The sequence below is a fragment of the Chelon labrosus genome, assembly GCF_963514085.1.
Source record: "Chelon labrosus genome assembly, chromosome: 11".
In the NCBI taxonomy this organism is placed as follows: domain Eukaryota; kingdom Metazoa; phylum Chordata; class Actinopteri; order Mugiliformes; family Mugilidae; genus Chelon; species Chelon labrosus.
The window spans coordinates 1,623,527-1,640,432 of record NC_140344.1 but is presented as its reverse complement, the minus strand read 5'-3'; the positions used below and the strand labels follow the sequence as shown (position 1 = coordinate 1,640,432).

The 16,906-nt window shown below is 38.8% G+C and overlaps 1 protein-coding gene across 2 annotated transcripts; it reads right to left on the bottom strand.

Annotated features, from left to right (window-relative positions):
* Positions 1 to 408: 408 nt before the first annotated feature.
* On the bottom strand, positions 409 to 14,093 carry dus2 (dihydrouridine synthase 2). Of its 2 annotated transcripts, none has more exons than XM_084554494.1 (16): positions 13,923 to 14,093; positions 13,201 to 13,341; positions 13,076 to 13,121; positions 12,900 to 12,991; positions 12,748 to 12,791; positions 9,849 to 9,909; positions 9,701 to 9,748; positions 9,551 to 9,616; positions 7,782 to 7,852; positions 7,220 to 7,306; positions 6,639 to 6,807; positions 5,779 to 5,900; positions 5,542 to 5,682; positions 5,055 to 5,139; positions 3,567 to 3,640; positions 409 to 2,091 (listed from the first exon to the last, which is right to left on the bottom strand). In XM_084554494.1, the coding sequence occupies exons 2-16, from the start codon at positions 13,321 to 13,323 to the stop codon at positions 1,830 to 1,832; spliced, it is 1,491 nt and encodes a 496-aa protein (XP_084410620.1). In that variant the 5' UTR covers positions 13,324 to 13,341; positions 13,923 to 14,093; the 3' UTR covers positions 409 to 1,829. The 2 variants fall into 2 exon arrangements, with proteins under 2 accessions (XP_084410620.1, XP_084410619.1); XM_084554493.1 differs by having other exon boundaries at positions 411 to 2,091; positions 5,055 to 5,142.
* Positions 14,094 to 16,906: the final 2,813 nt, after the last annotated feature.

The following is a 16,906-nucleotide window of genomic DNA, read 5'->3' as shown; positions in this document are numbered from 1 at the left end:
TTGAATATTTTATCCCTATTCATATGCCGTAGAACCGTTGTATGAAAATTCTTAGTTCTTCAATTATCATCCAAAATGCCATGTCCCTATTAATATTTATGTATTTTGGTCATTCATTTATGGTTATTGCACAGCCCCAATTGGTCCAACTCACACAATCATAAAGAAAATGTCATTATTAACATGTCATATTATTGCTTCTTCCACAGTCCGGGAACCTACACACAACCAAAGATTGTTTATTTTTCCTTTCCTAATGTGCCCCCTTTCTCTCAGATGGATTTGTTTTGTTATTTTAGCCTAAGGATGAACTTTTTCCCTTTGAGAGCTTCTTTTGACTAATGTTTCCAAAAACCACACTTGGAAACAATCGCAGACTCTGTACCCGATTAAATGATAAAGCATAATATGAAACAGCTTTTGAGTCAAGTGTCCTTTAATCCCTTGAAAAACAGGATACAGATTAAAGAGCTGTAATTTAAGGTTTCCCTCTTGGCTATGAATACCATACCATTCAAGCACATTGTAAACTGTAACATATTGTATAATGGCTAAAAATAGCAACAGGTGTTGATCTCCAAAATTATGGACCAGTACATACTAAAAATATATTTCAAAAAGGCAACAAGTATCGTCTATGTTAGTTGTAGCGGGCATATTTGAGTCTTACTACACGCAGTATGTGCCACATTATCACAGTGTACTGCATTGAATATTCTAATTTTATTACTGTACTTTCTCACATTTATACTGTGCAACTTTCCACTTCCTTGCAGATGATAGATTTTAGTTTCTGTGTGGCTTCAAATAAGTTGATCATGCATAATTTTGTTTTGCAGAAGTCACTCTCTAACTTAAAATTAGCCATGCAGTATTCACACCACGTGCAGTGTGTGAATACTGAAAGATCATAGCTTATTTTCAGTTTTTCAGATATGTCGAGATTTGCGTTTCATAAAGATTAAAAAGTCGCATCGCAGAGCCTTGCCGATTCCTCTCTAAGCTCAACCAGTACGTGATAAGTCATATTTCCCAGCGCACGCGAAGGTGTCATTAGACGCCCCGTGATGACGCCACTCGGTCGTTCAGTTCAGGATCTCGTGTTGAAATGCTACATAACTTTCAAAGTTTAAAGAAACAAACAACTAAATAAAGGATTTAAGACACAATAACAGTACTCATTCGTAGGATAAATTCACCAACAATATTGGATTTTTCATTGAGAAAGTGAAACCGGTTCATGACAATAAAGAAACAAATTGAACCTGAATGCTTTTACAAATATAAACCAGAGGTGGGTCCAGGTACACGTGCAAACATGGCTCTATATCTACTTTAGTGGGTGGTGATGATGTTAAACACATCCAATCGACCTCCTTAATCATACGCTAAAGGACACAATCTGGAGGCAAATTTAAAAAAAAAAAAAAAAAAAAAAAGTTATTCTGAAAGGCACCAGGGTAAAAGCTCACATTTTTCTGAAACATACATTTCATTAAAAAAAAAAAAAAAAAAAAAAAAACAGTGTGGTGAAGCAGAAAGACTTTTCTAGCTGACTGACCAGACACACCCCGGTTTGATCGCGGCAATAAAGGTTAAAAATAAAGTCCAGAGAGTAAAAGTCAGAGTTTAGCAGCTGCCTCTTGTGTATCTAAATTTAGTATTAATCTTTGGATTACACCAAAAGGCAAACCAGGAAATGATAGAGGTATGTATGACAATATGACCCATAAAGGTTGCCCTTTAATCTGCCACCAGCTCTTCCAGCCCACAGAAACAGAAACAGACAAGAGAAGTTTATGATCCTCCTGTTTAAGTAGGGATGGTTCTTAAAAACTCTGCGGTTGTTTTGTTTTATGATCGTCACCGTTCGTCACCACAGAGTTCTCTAAAGTTTCTGTTTCCTGTTGGATGTCCTCTACATGCTGTTTCTTGCTTTTCTCTTCCTCTGTCGTACCATTCATCTTCCCCTCTCTCTTTCTCTTGCAGACAAGGTCAGAGTCTTTCTCACCAATCCGACCCTCTGGTATTCCCAGAACTCGGAGGCAGACGATGGCAGCCGCTTGCTCTGCGAATTTCTTTGACTTCTCCCTGAAAACAACGAGATTATTTTACATGTGCGCCCAGCACAGTTTAATCTCAAGCAGTCACACAAGAATTCTGACTAAATAATAGTCTGAAATTGAATAAGCAAATAAGATATGAATTTGAGAAAATTCCTGATGCCTGCTTTCAGTTCTCAACAGTTTTTGATGCTCAATGCAGTGGCCACTTTGTTGTGAATTGAGTGTGGATCCCCAGTGTAACCATATCAAAGTTTCTATACACATCTGATGCAGCAGCTCAGTTTTACGGCAACAAATGTCGTCATATATTGAGCCAACCAATGAGTGCATCAACAGAAAAGTATTGAGCAACTTTTCAAGTTGAAGAACTGCTGTTTTCAGCCTTTTAAATATACAGATTTCTTCATCTCTTTATTTAACCTTGTTGTAATATTATTAAATATTTTGGGGTCTCTTCTGCTGTTATTGTTTTGATTTCTCAAAGACATTTTGCTACCCACCCAAGTAGCTTCTTCAGTTCTAAAAGACTACTGTCTTGAAGACCGATGCTTTGAAAGAGGAGTAAAATATGCCGTTTATGTAAAATTGGAAAACCCCTCTGAACAGGGGAACTAAGATATAATCTGTCATCAGTTTGTACTGTCTGTACTGAGTAAGTTTCACCAAATTGAGACTGGAGTCTGTGGGCAATAATGGGTCGTTAGAGTAACATTCACTGGGGAGAAGAAAACAGGATCAAAACAATTCCTCCAACACGGCCTTGTTTAGACTCTGCATCAACATCCTTCCAGGGCAATCTAAATCGCAAGTGGCCAGCAGCTTTAAGTACCCGTGTTCACACCTCGCATTAAAATCCGAGTGCCGTCACCAGCAAGTACTTGAGATCCAATCTCAGTTTTGTGCTCTGTGTACAAATTAACACCAGGCGTATACAATATTATGTTCAGGCACCACTTAGTCTAATGCATCTCAATGGCTGTCAGAAGTACAAACTGCTATTTATTGTGAGTGCATCGTGACACGGGGAAAGCTTTATATTCTGGAAGAGGCGATGAAGTCTCTGTCTCTCTCACTGAATGCACACACATTGTTATTATTTATTTATGTCCGCCCTGACATTAGTTATTTTAGAGACAGATGACAATGTGAGCCTTTAAATACAGTCTGGCTGAACACACTGCAACTTCATTCCACTGCATTTACAGTGGCGTTATCTGGATATTACAGACTGCATGTTAGTATCAGGTATAAATGTTCACTTTTATAAATTACATCTGCTGAAACTGAAAAATCTAAGCCACTACTTCTGAGACCAGAGAGCTTCAGACTGAAGTTCTCACAGTGTAACCTGCCCAGTAACACAAACAGATGGTTGTTTCATTCATAAACCAGGTTGTATCCCTGTTAATCTTTTTCATGTTTTAATGCATCAGTGACCTTTTGAACCGAGTTACACACAACAGAATCCAGGATCAAGTGAGCACTGATGTTTGTACTGACCACAGTGTAGACCTGTATTTCCTCCCTGCTACAGTCACAGTGGACTGGAAGGCTCGATCCTGAGAGCGCTGCACCTGAAACCACAACACACAAACATTATGACACACTGCTCACAGCTAACACAGACGCCAGATTTTTTGCAGCATGGGTTGACATGTTTAATTCATACTCAGGGAATGAGGTGGATATTATTGTGATTGCAGCACATAACTCGCCACACTCACACAACTGCCTGTTATCTGGATATGACCGTGAAAAGTAGGACTGCTATGATCAGCATATTTGTAGCAAGTTTCTGAGCTCTGCTTTCCTATGAGGTAGACTCGTACTGCTTGGACCAGAGAGGAAAAGCAGCTTCTGTCATTCTGTCAAAAAAACAAGTGTCTGTCCACTTTGAATGATGACTGACTCCACCAGGTAGATGTTCATCTGTGATGATGCTTGGCAGCTGATGTCACCATACACAGCATGTAAGGAGCCACTTCATAGTACTTTCTCTTGGGGCTCAGGGCCTCTACGTTCTGGTGCTCCGGTCCAGAGGCCAGGACATCACAAAGCAGAACACTCATCTATGGATTGTGTCCATTTTGGGTGTGCGCCAGAAAATTACATCAAAATTCTTGCATTATCTGATCTGCTTTTCCAACTTTTACAGAGGTGGCCAATAAACTATTCAGTAGGAATATCGGTCCACAATGAACAGTGGTCAATTGACTGGAGCATCCTTAGTGGAAAGCTAAATCATTACCAACATGTACTAATGGAAATTGGACATTTCCTATTTTACATTAAAACATGTAACTGGCATAACGCACATCAAGTTTTAGTCTCAGCAAATGCAGTGTTCATCAATTATGTGACTACAAAACATTACAACGGTCTTTTCAGGCATCGTTTAGAAAGTGGATGAGTTTGAAATATTACAAAGAGTAATAAACCAAGAAGGAGCAGTAAAATTGAGCCATTAGATGATGAGCTTGTCAGAGAGGTAATCAATTCCTTCCACAGTGCCCTGCTGTTCACAGACTTGACACTTTTCTTTTTCTTACTAGGGTTTGTACTGACTAGTCGACTTTACTGCTGTGAAGTACTATTTAATGCTATTGACAGTGCCGATTTATATAGGCTATACATATCTGCAGCGCACAGTATTGATCAGATCATGCGTTTATATTCAGTTATGTGTTCTATTAGTTGACATTGTGGCTGTGGTTGAAGAGCGTGTACAGTTTTTTGCCAAACGAGAGCCGCATATTAGAAGTGTCAGACAGACAGGGTTTACGGTGTTGACGTGGTCTACGGCCGACAACAGCCCGTGTTCAAGCTTCAATTACCTTGCAGAAAAGCCTCCGTATCTTCCTTAGTGTGAGACGCTATAATGTGTATTCAGGTCAAGAATATAGATTTCATTGTTGCAAAGCAATACTTTCTACTGTGTTTTTATGTGTGACGTCAACTACACATATTATAGTCAACTTTATTTCTTACCATTTCATACAGCGGCTGCTCCAGTTTCTCCTTGCGGCTCCACTCCAGCAGGAACATCTTTGGAGTGATCTGAGGTGGATACTCCCTACTGAAACCACACACACAAATCACATCCTGAAATGCAAAATCATGTATGATTTCAAAAACTAAAAAAGACTATTTGTTCTGATCGCCCACTGTCTTCTGACGGATGATGAGCTAAGTTTCAGTGGATACGATAGCTATAGCGGATATCAACTACTGCCATTGACCTTGTTAACTTTAAGCAGATATGGTTGTGCCAATGGTAAATGAGCAGTTGCTACAGTTACTTGCATGTTTTCATCATTTGTCTACGCAAATAAAATAACCAGGACATAAAAACTTCATCAAATCTTGGTATTCTGATAGCCAGTAACTGTATCCAACCCCATCACATAATTCAAATGAGATGTGCAGTGGTACAAATCTGATCATGCTGTTTATACTGACAATGGGGAAAACTGACCGCTCAAACTTGACAGCCATAGTGGTGACATCTCCATCTACGACGGGTCGGTCCGGCTGCCTGTTGCTCTGCAGGGCATCCCTTCTAGTCTGCAGCCTTTCCTGAGTCTGCTGGAAAAACTCCTGCAGCCCGTACGCCTTGCTGCAACACAGTAACACCATGTACGTCATACCTCCCCAATACACGATATCAGACATCAACGATCTGCTGTTACCTCTGGTTTACCAAGTCCTGTACCTGAGCTCACTGTTGGTCTGAGCCGCCTGAACCTGCTTCCCCAGAGGAGACTCCACTTTGTCCCTCAACATCTGACACAGACAGTACTTTGTGTTGAATGCGTGGTTGTTGTACCGGATTGCCTGCGAAACGTAACAGGGCCACACATGCTCATCATGATCGTTTACAGCGCTAATGCCATCTGATTGTATGTGAACAAAAATAATCCAACCGCAACCAATTAAAACCATTGACTGCATCCCCATCACACATTATTACTCCTTTGTGAAATTAATGTAAGCATGATGATAGGATTACATTATTCAGAAGTAGGCTGGTTTAAATAAGTAAATATTTATTTAAGGCAAATGTTTGTTTCCGGTAAAAGGTAGTTCGACTAAAATTCACAAGTTGGAGAATGTAATTAGCTAACATTTTCCTCATTGCCTGTGACGAAGGCTACCATTTCTCCCTCCCTTAACACATCTGCTATTAATCCCAACTGGCCTGACTGTGGTCTGTGGCTGCCGCTCAAAGAAGTGAACTACTGGAAACTTTGTCAGCCAGAACACTAGAACGTGCACAGATTGGCAGCTAGAAATTACACCTGGAGACCATAACTGTCCGGCTTCACCAGAACGAAGCAGCACTGGTTCACTGGATTCAAGACTAAAACTTGATTATTAATTAAGCCAAAATGCCAAATGTCACTGAATCTTCTCCAAAGTTTTTTATCTTTGTTAACTGTATATCTATAGGTTATTCACCATCTACAGATGTCCCCTTGTGTGCCTACTCCTACATATAGAAAGATTTGAGAGAACATTTCATTTTAATGGCCTGTATTTCAAATAGAAACATGTGTCGATGATTAGACTCACATATTTTAGGTAGTCCTCCATGACCTTCTCCACAGGAAGTGGTCCATTGCTGCTAAACACTGATGCATTCCACATTGCGGCGCGAGCCAACATGACCGAAGAGGCGCCCGTGGCCTTTCTGAACTCCTCTATGTCGATGTGGCTCTTCACCAGATCCAGAGAACCTCCACTGCAAGAGAAATTAATCAAAGCGCATAGATTAAAAAAAAAAAATCACTTTGCAGAGATGAAAAATTTTCTTTAGTTAAATGATCTAAATATTTTTGTTATACATTTGTTGGGCAAAGGAAGCTAATTCTAATTCTCCTTGGTGTTGTGTGTGGTCTTGGCAACACTCTAATATCTAAAGCCAACTCAAGTTCATTTTCATTTTCAAAACCATCCATCATAAGGATTCCTTTGAGAGTTCAGCAATCCGTACAAAAAAACAAAAAAGAACAACTCATTTTGCCCTGATGTCACCAACATGGAGTCAGAAATTATGCCAGTAATGTGTGAGTCCACACACCTGCTTCAATGTTACAGTTCCATGTCTTCTACTGCTAGGATAAACACATCAGCTATGCTTGATTATTACTTACTTTGCAATGACAGGAATGGAAACAGCCTGAGCAACGGCCTGAATGTAATCACAGTGGACAGGATGTCTGGGACGCTCCTCCTTAAACCTGAGCAACACAGTCATGAAAAGAACATGCATGAAGTTCAGCAGCTACCAACAGACAGTTCACCAGCAAATAAGGTGACGTTCAGTTCATGCAGTCATGTTTTGGAAATGAAAACTAATGTATTTGCTGGTTCGAGCATTCCTTCTTTTTTTTTTTTTTTTTTTTACTTGGCTGATTTTTGTTGGGTGTTTGACTGTCGGAATAAAACAAAAAATTTCAGTACACCACCTTGCCTTGTGGATAATTTTAGTATTCTTGTGGCAACACAGACAATAATAATAAAAAAAAACTAATAATCCCTGGATGTACCACATCAAACCCCCTGATGTCTTAGTTATGACCTGTTCTTTAAAGCTTGATAAAAGAAGTTTGAAAGCAAATCATATCATCCTTCCTTCCAAATAATCCATGGATGTAGAGATTAACAAAATTACCAAAACACAAACCTAAACAAACTTTTAGAGTAGCACTTTACCTGCCGTGAACAGCAATGGCAGCGACGCCCGTCTTCTCAATCCTCTGGACCAGACTGATCGTGTCCTCCACCTGAAAACCAGTCAGCTATACACTTACTTGGGACACCATGAGACTCAAGTTCTAAACAGCTGATCAGCTGGAACAGCTGCAGAAATTATTTTGTGGATGTTTGAAACCAAAGTAGAATTATGTGGCTTAAATGAGAGGCTGCTTGGAGATGAAACAACACTTCATTCCATCATCATCTCATCCATTAAACATGTTCTTGATTGGGCCTGTTTTGCTGCATCTGGACCTGGACAGCTTGTCATCATAGATGGACCAATGAATTTTGAATTATACCCTTGAATTCTAAAAAATGTCAGGACATCTGTCCAGTAGCTGAATCTGAAGAGAAACTGGGTCATGCAGCAAGACAATAAGTCCAAGAACACAAGTTGTTCTACAAAAGAATGGTTAAAGAAGAACAACATTAATGTTTTGGAATAGCCAAGTCAAAGTCCTGACCTTAATCCAATAGAAATGTTGTGAATCAATTTGTTCATGTGAGGAAACCCACCAACATCTCAGAACTGAAGTGGTTCTGTAATGAGGAATGAGCTAAAATTCCTCCAAGCCGTTGTAGACGACTGATCAGAGATGTTTAGTTGCCGTTATTGCTGCACAATGGGGTCACACCAGATATTAAAAACAAGGGTTCACATACGTTATTCATTGCAGGGGGGCTGGAGCCTATCCCAGCTGTCACTGGGTGAAGGCGGGGTACACCCAGGTCACCAGTCTATCACAGGGCTAATTCACATACTTTAGCAACTCTCAAACATGTACAGATTATTCATTTCCTTGAATAAAGAAATTATTTCATAAATTTGTTTGAGTGGGTTGAGTCTACTTTCGGGACAATCTGCTGATGTTTTGAGACATTTTTATGCAGAAATGTAGAACATTCTGAGGGAAACTTTTAAGCAGCACTGTATTAAGCAGCACATGAAACTGCTGAGCTTGTATGGCTGAATTCCTACCAACACATTATCAGTGAAACCACTATCAAATTGATCATATAATGTTGGCTTCCTGAACAACAGATGCATTTTTTTTTTTTTTAAATTTCAAGTAGTTAACCTTTTCATTTCATGCTAAAAGCATAGATCAAGGCCCACATCTTATCTGCTCAGGACTGAAACGAAACCATATTGTTTAACAATCACTGGTTGTTTAGTTTACATCAGTTCACATCAAACACAGCTAAGGGAGGTGCAACACTGCATAAAGTCGACAGATGCAAATAGAGCCCAAGAAGAAAGCCACAGTTCACAAAATGGCAAAAACGAAAAAAATGAAATGTCAAAAGTCTTATAATAATGGTGTCATATTCTATAAGATAAGGAGGTTTGACGTGAGCCTGGTCAGGAGCACCATGGTGACTAAAGCCACACTGAAACACAGTAATGGGAGTACAAAGGGTGTAGGACAGAGAACATTCATAGGTAAAGCTATGAAGGTCAATGTATTTACCCACATACTAAATGAAGGGCCTAGTGTCAGTCACAAGAGGCTTCAGCCTTGCAATGATTCTAAACACTCTTTTGGACTGTTTTAAAGTGGAAGTCAGTCAAAAAAACAGGAGTATACCCAGCTTTGTTGCAAATGTTATATTTGAATTACGGTCAGAAAAAAAACTCGATACACACTACCAAGACCAAAAATTAAACTAAAGTTCATAAACAAATAAATACATAAATATGATAACAGACTCTCAGATCTTACCGAAGGAAGGATTCGGATTTTACAAGTCACTGGTATAGAAAGCCCAGACACAAGCTTCTTGAGGATCTACAGGTGAGAAAAAGTTATTAAGTATAGTCTTTTTTTGTCCCGATTTGATCAATACAATTACTATCAGCTAGTACTACTCACAGCTTCAATCTTGTCAGGGTCCGAAAGAAGAGCTGCACCCATCCCACCCTGCAGAACATCACAGGTCATAGGTCAAAGGTCAGCAACAGGGTCTGAGACCAGAGCAGCAGCAGCAGCAGCAGCAGCAGCAGGCAGACAGTTAACTCACCTTAGTGGAGTATTCCTTTGGACAGCCCATATTCACATCTATTGCAGCCACATCCTTCTCCCTGTACAGCACACAGATAACAGTCAAATTGGATTAACTAGCCAAACACAGCAATGCATCATGGGAAATAAAACCACTGGTGACTAATCTTCACATTTTCCACACGTATGCCATTTATACAACTTATTTATGACTAAATTTATGTGTTACATGGTGAATGTAAACTTGATTTAAATTATGAGTAACTGTGTCTATTTTCTGTCTTATGGATTTTAAGTGCTAAAAACAAAACATACTATTTTTTCTTGCTTTGTTAGGGAATGTTTCTATACTCACCTTATATTATTTTTGTAACTTTTTTCTTCTCTCAAATTTTTGAGAGGTAAGTTTATGACTAACTTGAATGTGTGGGGGTCAGCAAGGAAGCTGCATTTCACTTTTAAATGTTCTGTGATGTTATTGTTGGACACAGAGTCATTATTTAGTTAGCTCCATGTTGGCTTAAGCGACAACAAACTAAAACTAAAACACATTATATAAAAACATGTATATGACAACATACCGTAGCTAAACCATAAACTGTGTAAGGATGGAAGACAGCTCCTCAAAACTGAAGCCAAAGCAAGTAGAGCTCCCCCTGGTGACTGGCTGCAGTATAGGTCATAAGTTTCAACCCCTCAATGTTAGTGGATGGGACTCAGGCCAAACTAAAACACTAAGGTACACGTCAAATTAATTTTTTCCAAAGATGATTTCTGTCATTCTAGGTAATTACTATAACACTGATGCATACCCAAGTGTCCATTTTTCTGATAAGTTTCATTTAGTTAGTTATTTCAAACCGTAGAAATGGGATATGAAATCATGATGACTACAAGTTGCCATGCCAACCGCTCCGTGAAGCAATCTGATAGGTTGGAAAAAATAAATAAAAATAAAATAAAAAATAAGTACAGTAACTGGCAGTGTTAGAGCAGAACGCAGTGTTCATCAAACAAAATCACGAGTGAGTCTGGTGGAAGTGGAAAATTGTGTTAGTTTGACAAATGCATGAAAGTGGGGACACATTGTCCTTATTTATATACAGTCTATGGCTTAAAACGGGTACAACAAAATACCAATCAAAGAGATGAAGTGTGGAAAAAGTAAAGAGAACCCAAATATTAACTATGATCATTAACCAGATTTTCTTCAGAGGCAGAGACAGGCTGCCTGACAGTTAATGACAAAACCACTTGCAAAACACTGTTACTAAGCAAATGATGGAGGGCATGGTAAAGTTTGTGATGTCTGCAAACAATTGGAATACAAAAAAAAAGATAAACTGTCCACGGGAAGATTCTTAGTAATTTCTGTCCCTGTTAAAGATACTCCTCACAATGCAGTGAACAGCTGACAGTGACAGGAGACTACAAACAGGCTAATAGCAGCTGACTCTCACAGTCATGAGACTGGATGGCTGCAGTTTTTGCAACACCCCAATTAATTTGCTCACACTGCTGTGTAAGGATATAAAAGATATAAAATGATCCACGTCAGGATCAGTTACAATCAGAAAATGGATGATATGGATTACTACATTGAGGAACAACACTGAAGATGTCACACTGCAAAATCACATATTTGGATTTATGTAGTAAGCAAAAAGTGTAAACAAAGCAAAATAAGTTTTGATTTGCCTCCTTCTGCTTTGATGACAGCTTTGCAGACTCTCTTGATCACCTTAATGAGGTAGTTACATGGAATGGTTTTCCAGCCGTCTTGAAGGTGTTCCCACATATTCTTAGAACTTCATGGCTGCCTTGCCTTCATGCTGCAGTCCAGCTTACACTAATCATCTTAGTTGGGTGGAGTTTTGTGATTGTGGGGGCCCAATTATCTGATGCAGCTCTCCATCACTATGTTTCTTGGTCAAACTGTGTCACCATGGAAGCCACACATGTAGGTAGCATGTCTTCACTTTTTCTGCGTATCACAAGAAACGGTGACTGGAAGAAAAAAATCTCAAACTTTCTCTCATCACACTAAAATCTGGATTTCCACTGGCCTGTGTATTGTGTATTTTTTGATTCAAGTAGTGCTCATATTGTTAATTCCTCAGCAGTGGTTCCTTTGCAGCAGTTCCATCATTATGGTCTGATCCATGCAGCCTCCTCCAAAATCTGGGAAGTACTAATGTGGGCTCTAACGCGAGGCGATGTTAATCATTGGTTTTTGATGCTGGTAACTCTAATAAACTTCTCATCTGCAGCTGAGAGAACTGTTGGTCTTCTTTTCTGTAGCAGTAGTTATGACCAGTTTTATCACAGAGTTTGATGGTGAATGTGACTACATTCACCATCAAACTCAGTGTACTTAGCAAAGTGGTTTTTGACTTAATATGGATTGTTACAGTAGTTGCCTGGATCTTTTTGGGGACTAACAACTACCTCTGCACAGAACTTGTGGTCTAAAACAAACTGTTGACAAATCAGCCACCACAGTACTAGCATAGGGTTTTGTCTTTCCAGCTTCAAAAGATTCAAATTGATATCGTCTCCGTATAGATATTTTAGAAAAAATATGCAGTGGCTACAGAAAACGTAGCATTTTCAACAGATCTAAATATATTTCCAACTACATCTGAAGTCTGCATGGTTGTGTTGGAACGTTGTTTAATGGATGAATGAATAAAATGGCATTTTGGATTATAGCACATGATCAGAACAACCACAAGTGAAAGTTTCTGAGTAAAAGCAGCTCAGCACAAAAGCAGCACAGATCTCCCTGTGCTCCACTACCTAACTACTATCGTTAGCTAAATTCTTTTTTGTTGAGATGGAGCTACTTCTTCTACTCATAGTAGGGTTTTCCTGATTCCTGATTAGCACAAAGCTCTGAGATTAGGAGGGGAACTCACACTAGTCGGGCCACTGTCAACGCTCTGTCTGGGTCAGCAGTTCCCTAAAAAACAGAAAGACGCACTGATGTTATTTTAAGTTTGGAGCGAGCTGACAGAAACCAGAGGTCGAAAACTGTTACGCTGTTTAGTTCAAATGTTTCCCGCCTCACCATCTGGAAGACAACTCTGTCTTTCTCCCTCTCACAGGTCCTGAACATCACTCGATCATCTGGAGCGACAAAGTCCACCGTCTCCAGCACCTCTGACAAACACACACGCAATAAATTAAATCTGTCTGCATCGTCAGCCTGTGGTATGAAGAGTAACAACTGAGACAGACTCTTACCATTGTTCACCCTTTGACACTGGGCCATTTTTATATCAATCAGCTCCTGGAACAGAAACCACACAGTTGACAACAATCTGACACTGAGTTCAGAATTATACTTTCCTTATAACCTCCACCCTCACCTCACAGTAAACCACATCGGCTCCGTAGTCCAGAGCAAGCAGCCTCATGGGAAGAGTCCCCACCCGGACCATAGGAGCCAGGGCGGTGATGTTCCTGAAGCTCAGCCTGCCTGCTGTCGTCATGGCGGCTCACTCCTCCTGCTATAATAACAGAGCATGTCAACAGTCACACACAGACAAAAATCTGTTCATTTAATGCGGCTTTGGTTGCACCCGAAGTGCACACAACTAAAAAACTACTGTTTAAAACGTTAATGAATATCAATTATTTTTGACTCGGCAATCAATAACACACCATACACACATAAAATAACAAAAAACCTAAACTTTTAGTCTTGCTTCACTTAATTGAGCTATTTATACAGCTCGGTAGGTAACTCACACTCTGTGATGAACATTTCTCTGAAACAGCTGCGATTAACCGAATTAAATTTGAAGCCGATATAACGACAGCACGATGCCGAGTTATAAGAGGGCTGTCCTTATGTCCTGATCGGTGTAACCGGTTGCCAAAAAGTATGAATCTCTTTAACTGCAAAGTTTCTGAGTGGAGTTTGGCAGAACGGCTTGATCACGGTTATGCTATGCTAACATTTTAGCCGCTCCTTCAACACCGTTTTCAGCAGCGCTTTAGCTAAAGCAGCCGTCCATACAGAGGCCAGGCGTGTGGTTATAAAAATGCTGACACATACACATTTTAACTTTCAAATGAACAGACTCACCGACATTTATGTCGTCCGATATTGATGACAGCAGCCGCACCGTGTGGGCATGCGGCAAACACTATGGGCAAACATAAAGCGTGCTGCTGTTTAAACTTCCTGCTTAGACCTCTGCGTCATCACGCACGCATTTACAGCGTGTACTGTATATCAAAACCACATGGCCTGGATTTTACCTAATCAATACTTGGTCTTTTGTAGCAAGGTTACAGAAATGCAAAAATAAATAAATAAATAAAAATCAATACAATCTACCAATACTGGATTAAATAAAAAAAGAGAGCCCTTAAAAACATAACCGCTGTTACAAAATTAAAGGTTCTCATCTATCTAGACCCTTATTGCCCTTGCATTTTTTTTCTACTCTAGTCTTTCTACTCTCTAATTCTTCTGTTGTATATAACAACTTCTATATATAAAAGCTATATATGAACGCAAACTACATGGCTGAAAAAAATCAACATCAGTCCTGTTCAGTTCATTCTTGATTTATTGTACTGTTATAGTTATTTACTTTATTTTTATTTTTTTTACAAAACAACATTCCATGTAATGATTCCATTGTAAACACTGAATGCTTTACAAGAAATTTACAGTGTCTCTGAAGACAAAGTGAGACAGATGAAGACACCAGCTGCTATAGATCCTGCGTTGTGCTTTTTCCAATCTGCGTGACAGGGAAGACAACTTGGTTTTTGAATTGATGTTTCATTTTATTTTTCGTTGACAATCTCCCTCTTGACTGATGTACATAAGATTAGTGTTACAAAAATATTTACACCTTCAAGAAAGCAGTAAGTCTAGCAAACAGTCTAGAATGAGTAAGAATTACATTCCATCTATGCATGATTATTATACCCACAAGTGCCATATAAAGCACTTCTAGCACCGAGTGACCTGGCTGACTGAAAATGGCCACATTCAGGCAAAAATCAAACCCAGAAAGGTTGAGACTGTGTGAATTTAATGGACATAAAATTTTGCGAAGGTTTTGGTTATAATCCACGTGAGTGGCAGTTGCCAGAAATCTGTTGTAACTTGAATGCTGAATCAAAATATTACGTTGCATAAATATTGTCAGTCAGCTATTTTCAAGCACAACTAATTGAAATACAGAGAATGTATGTGACATACACTATATGCAGTTATAGAATTGGCCATGAATCTGAGTTACAAGTCCATACTACTAATTCTAAGCATCATTTGTAGTTTATTTCAATTAAGTCCTAAAAAACAAAACTGAAAAAAAGTGTTCTACGGGGTACTTTGTAAAATAGAACCCTTACTTACACCTGGATTTACAAGGGCTGATTTACAGTATAGTGGTGAAACTGATTTACAGATTTGCCTAAAAAAATATTTCTTCTAAGTTAAATTCTAAGTGTTTTGGCTGAAATATGACCGATATACCTCTGCTTTATTTTAAGCTAACATGCAAGGGTCAGACTTCTACTAAGTATTGTACTTTGCTAAATAGTGAATTTAATTTATTTCTGTTTTTGTTTTTGGACAGATATAAATAACGCTCTGATCAAAAGTCTAAAAATGTAAGTGATTAATGTGATTGCGATAACACCTGCAATAATATTACATGCTGTACAAATAACCACACAGAAGACATAAGTTAGAAGAGGTCAGACGTTATAGAAAGACGTATTTGTATTGTAACACTGCAGGGCCTACTTGACCAGTAGAAGCGATTCAGTTGCTATAAAGAACAACTGCAAATACAGGTGTAATATAACTGAAAAGTAAGAAGGGACAATTCTCTCTCAAACAAATACTGTATAAGCATGGCTCAATACACATAACATAATGTGACAGAACACCAAATTTTAGAATCTCATTTTGTAAAAAGTAAAACAGTAAGGATTTGTAAATATTTCTATGCCTAAATGATTTAATTCCAAACCATGGGGTTTGACTGAGAGTAGCAGGTATAGTGAACACAACTACATTGTTAGCAACAGATTACAGCTTTAGCTGGTCCTTGGTCTCTTGGATGGGACGATGCTTTGTGCACCATCCGTGTGGTGTGTACTAAATGGCCAGGAAACAGACAACGGAAGACCAGAGCACTTCTCTAATAAACACAGGCAATGTGCAAAGCAAAAGGCACTCACAAAATATATTACAATCTACTATAGTTAATCAGTTAATAAACCACATTTGAATATACACTTTTGCCACAAAAGAACTTTTCACACCAAGTCTGAAACTGAACACATGTCTGCTGTATGACGTCTTGTATAAAGTTGGTAATACATTTTTGTGAGCAGGCATTTTTATTCTACTTCTATGTTGCGTCTAATCAGTTTAAACAAAACAGAAATCCTGTAAACTATGACTTTGTTCAGTTTTTTATGAGGCAGTTATTAATTCAAATATTGCAGAAAAAATGTGCTCCAGCATGGTTTATAAGGGACAGCCCTACTACTCTTTCACCTCTCATTTTTTGTATAGGATCTACATGACATCAGGATCATCCATTTCTAAACTGATGGCTTAATATTAAAATAAAATATGTTTCTGTTAATGGCTTTGAGTGGGAACATTAGTAAATCATTTTATGAAGGGTTACCAAATTCACTAATTACAGTTTAAAAACTCATAATGAAAGGTACACTGAAAAGTCTTACCAAAAAAAACTGTACTGTGCCGCATGTGAAACAAAAGTAGAGTTTTAACAGTGGTGTTGACCAAGACTGTGATGACTACCAAGACATAACTTAACAGAGGTCTGCGCAGAGAAGGAAGTACAGGTTGAGTCGTAATCAGCATGTTACATCAGCATGTGTTCTAGATTTGTTATAAATTTCCAGGTTATCCAGATAACTCGGTAAAACACACAACTAAAAGACAACACATACCAAATGAACACACATGAAGAATAGGAAACTCAAGTCTTGATCTAACATCCAGCCAGCTGTTTCACTAACCACTGAAACTCAAGGAAACCTCTCTCTGAATGCCAAACACATTGT

Excerpts from the sequence above, each read along its gene's own strand:
- dus2 (XM_084554493.1), bottom strand. The coding sequence starts at position 13,323 with ATGACGACAGCAGGCAGGCTGAGCTTCAGGAACATCACCGCCCTGGCT. Across the intron at positions 13,122-13,200 it reads CCGATGTGGTTTACTGTGAG|GAGCTGATTGATATAAAAAT; the intron begins GTGAGGGTGGAG and ends TTTCTGTTCCAG. Across the intron at positions 5,683-5,778 it reads CAGACCAACAGTGAGCTCAG|CAAGGCGTACGGGCTGCAGG; the intron begins GTACAGGACTTG and ends ACTGTGTTGCAG.